General features: G+C 40.7%; 1 protein-coding gene across 1 annotated transcript; it reads right to left on the bottom strand.

Moving 5' to 3' along the window:
* Window positions 1–253: 253 nt before the first annotated feature.
* Window positions 254–943, bottom strand: LOC143862484 (uncharacterized). The gene has a single exon (XM_077373540.1). The coding sequence runs from the start codon at window positions 823–825 to the stop codon at window positions 304–306; it is 522 nt and encodes a 173-aa protein (XP_077229655.1). The 5' UTR covers window positions 826–943; the 3' UTR covers window positions 254–303.
* Between the last annotated feature and the right edge of the window lie 2,375 nt (window positions 944–3,318).

The raw sequence follows: 3,318 nt of genomic DNA, 5'->3' as shown, positions 1-3,318 counted from the left end.
TTTCATGCATTCTCTTTTCTCCATACAGCAAAAGAGAATTAAAATAAGCTACTGATATTGGCACTACCATGTTTTTGCTAATTGCACTGACTCATCTTGTCTGTTATTATTTAATGAGGTGTCAAAGGTTACTTCAATACCCAAAAAGCTATCGACAGCAAATTAAAAATAAAGAACAAGGTGAGTTAGTGCAATTATCAAAACATGGTAGTGCCAACATCAGTGCACTTAAACCCGCCCCCCCCCCCCCCCCTTTTTTTTTACAAAACACAGTAAAGATTAAAAAAAAAACCCACCTGGTTTTTATTGATTCCATACACCCCAAATACTCTCACCAATGAAACTAACGAATCTCCTCAACGGACCCTTTTCTCCTTCATTCTCAACTCCATCAACTTCACCTGAATCAATCTCCACCGTTCCCGAATCAAGGGTCTCATCTCGACCGTTCAAAACTTCATCATTCTCTCTAGCGAACCCACTTCTCTCTTCAAAAGCTTCGAGGATTTCATGTATTAAATGTCTATTTGGAGAGGAATCCCACCTTACCCAAAAGCTAGTATAACACCGAAAACAGTTGCAGTGAAACAAAGGTGGGTGTTCTACTCCCCTCTTTTTCTTTATCTTTTGAGTGTTTTTCCGATTGCCGGAGTAGTTGCCGGAGCTTGAAATCAGATAAGCCAAAACCTCTCGATCTTCCGGCCGGAGAGCTGCCGTTAGGGTTAGAATCGTCGCCGGAAGGATGGTTAGAAGGGCAAGATGGTCAATTTGGTTATGGGTCTGGGCTGATGGATGAACTTTGCCCTTTCCGTATAGTTTCTTCATGGCTTTAAGGGATTAACTCTAGCTATTATTCTCTTGCTTTTTCTGAACTGGGTTTTGAGGGTTTTGGGAATTTTATAAGCTGGGTGGGTCGATTTTATCGATTTTCTTTCATGGGCGCGTTGAAGGAATCCTCGGGGTGCGTTCCTTTGTGCGTGTGAAAGGGATGGGACCGGACAATGGAACATGACAACATGTAAAGTGGGGCAAGAGAATAAGAGAAGAGGAAATGATCTGGACCGTCCATTTTGTGGGCCAGTGATATGTAATGGAAAAGGAATAGGGAGATTAAAAAAATTAAAAATTAAAAAATTAGTGGCTGTCCTACAATGCTACAATTAGGGGTGTAAACAGATCGAATTCGGAGCGAATATGGCTATATCCGAATTCGATTATAGTATACACTATCCGAATTCAGATTCGGATTCGGATTCGACGGATATTTAATATCTATTACCGAATTCGTATCCGTCGGATATTGTTCGAATTCGGATATTATCCCTATCTGTTTATCTGGTAAATTCGAACATTATTGCAGCACTTTATCTTTTTTCTCCTACTTACTCGAATTGATTTTCCAAACCTTAAAACTAGACCTCTACATTCTCTTCACAAAATTAACTCTCAAACCCTAAAATATATGAGATCATCTTCTTCCTTTTAAAACAAAGGCAAAGAGAGAGAGAGGGAGGCGATGGGGGTGGATGATAGTGTTGGTAGTGGTCTTTGGGTTTTTCCTTTTTTTTTGTATATGTTGGAATGAGTTTGGGCTATTTTGATGGAATGGGTTTGGGCTATTTTTGTGTTTATATTTTTTTTCTAAAAAGAATATTCACTTTTCTTATAGAAACAAAAGATAGTGTGTCATTACTAAAAATAAATATTAATGATATTAATAATAAATAAAAAGGATTTACTTCTCGGATTCGGATGTTAAACGGATCAGATATACCATTTACCAGATTCGCATCCGCTAAGAGCCGGATATCTCATAAACGGATTCGGATAATATCCGCTTGAAACGGATTCGGATAATATTTGCTTTAAACGGATTCGGATGCGGACGGTAATCGAATTTCCGAATATCCATTTACACCCGTAGCTACAACCCATTGCTTCCCATGGGGAGGCTGGAGGCGTATGATAGGATGATCCAGATGGTCCGATGGTTGGCTTATATTTTCATGGCACTCGGTACAAGTCTCAAGGCCCTATTTAGGGTACGGCCAGACCTTTTGTTGTTCTAGATTAGATATGCAAATTGATATACTAGCCCCATATTTTTACTTGGTACAACCCCATCAAGTGTATATATGACAACTTGGGTGCTACTCACGTAGGGTTCAACCCGAACTCGTCGGGTTCAACCTGAACATAAGAAAAAGAAATTGGGTATGGTTGTGTTGAGTTCGGGTTAGGTTCGGGTTCGAGTTGATTTTTCCCAACTTGGGTTGAGTTTGGGTCAAGTTGAGGGCTTACAACCCAACCCAAGTGAAACACGACATCTTTTATCAATTTTTTTTGTTAGCTTTAAAACTCAAGTTGGGCCAGGCTCAACTCGAGTCGGGTTGAACCTTTTCGTGTTGGAAATCAGGTCGGGTTCAGTTTGAGTAAATGGATCCTCAGGTCAGGTTCGGGTTGGACTCAACCCAACGCAACCCGACTTGAGTTGCACCCCTAACTCTTTGACACTGGGGAGGCTATCCCAAGTAAAACGCGGCGCAAATATATCATTTCCTACTACAGGGACTGTCCCAAGTAAAAAAAAGAGAGCAGATATATCATTTCCCTTGCCCGTATTTCTTCCCCGGGCCACCCCATTGCAGTTTAAAAAGAGTATTATAAAAAGAAAATGACAAAAAAAAGGGCTTTGATACGACAATCACCTGTCAAGGGGGGAGAGTTGTAAATGACTGATGTAGAGTTTTTTTACGATAATGCCCTTACTGTACGTTTTTCTCTCTCCCTCTCCCTCTCTCTCTCTCTCCCCGTATCAAATCAAATTACAGGTGATGATTACCTTCAGCTGTTCTATTTTGAATTTTGAGAACCTCAAACCACTTTACAGTTTACACCCACTTCTTCTTCTCTCTCTCTCTCTCTCTCTCTCTCTCTCTCTCTCTCTCTCTCTCTGACCGTCCATTTTGTGGGCTAGTGATATGTAATGGAAAAGGAATAAGGAGATTAAAAATAAATAAAAAATAATAATTAGTGGCTGTCCTACAAGGCTACAACCTACTGCCCATGGGGAGGCCGGAGGGGTATGATCCAGATGGTCCGATGGTTGGCTTATATTTTCATGGCACTCGGTACAAGTCTCAAGGCCCTATTTAGGGTACGGCCAGACCTTTTGTTGTTCTAGATTAGATGTGCGAATTGATATACTAGCCCCAAATTTTTACTTGGTACAACCCCATCTAGTGTATATATGACAACTCGGGTGCTACTCAGGTAGGGTTCAACCCGAACTCGTCCGGTTCAACCTGAACAAAAAAA

Source organism: Tasmannia lanceolata, unplaced genomic scaffold (assembly GCF_043159265.1).
Source record: "Tasmannia lanceolata isolate RefF3 unplaced genomic scaffold, GAP_Taslan_0.1 ptg000003l, whole genome shotgun sequence".
Taxonomy (NCBI): Eukaryota; Viridiplantae; Streptophyta; class Magnoliopsida; order Canellales; family Winteraceae; genus Tasmannia; species Tasmannia lanceolata.
The sequence above is the reverse complement of the archived record's forward strand: the minus strand, read 5'-3'. Positions and strand labels throughout refer to the sequence as shown.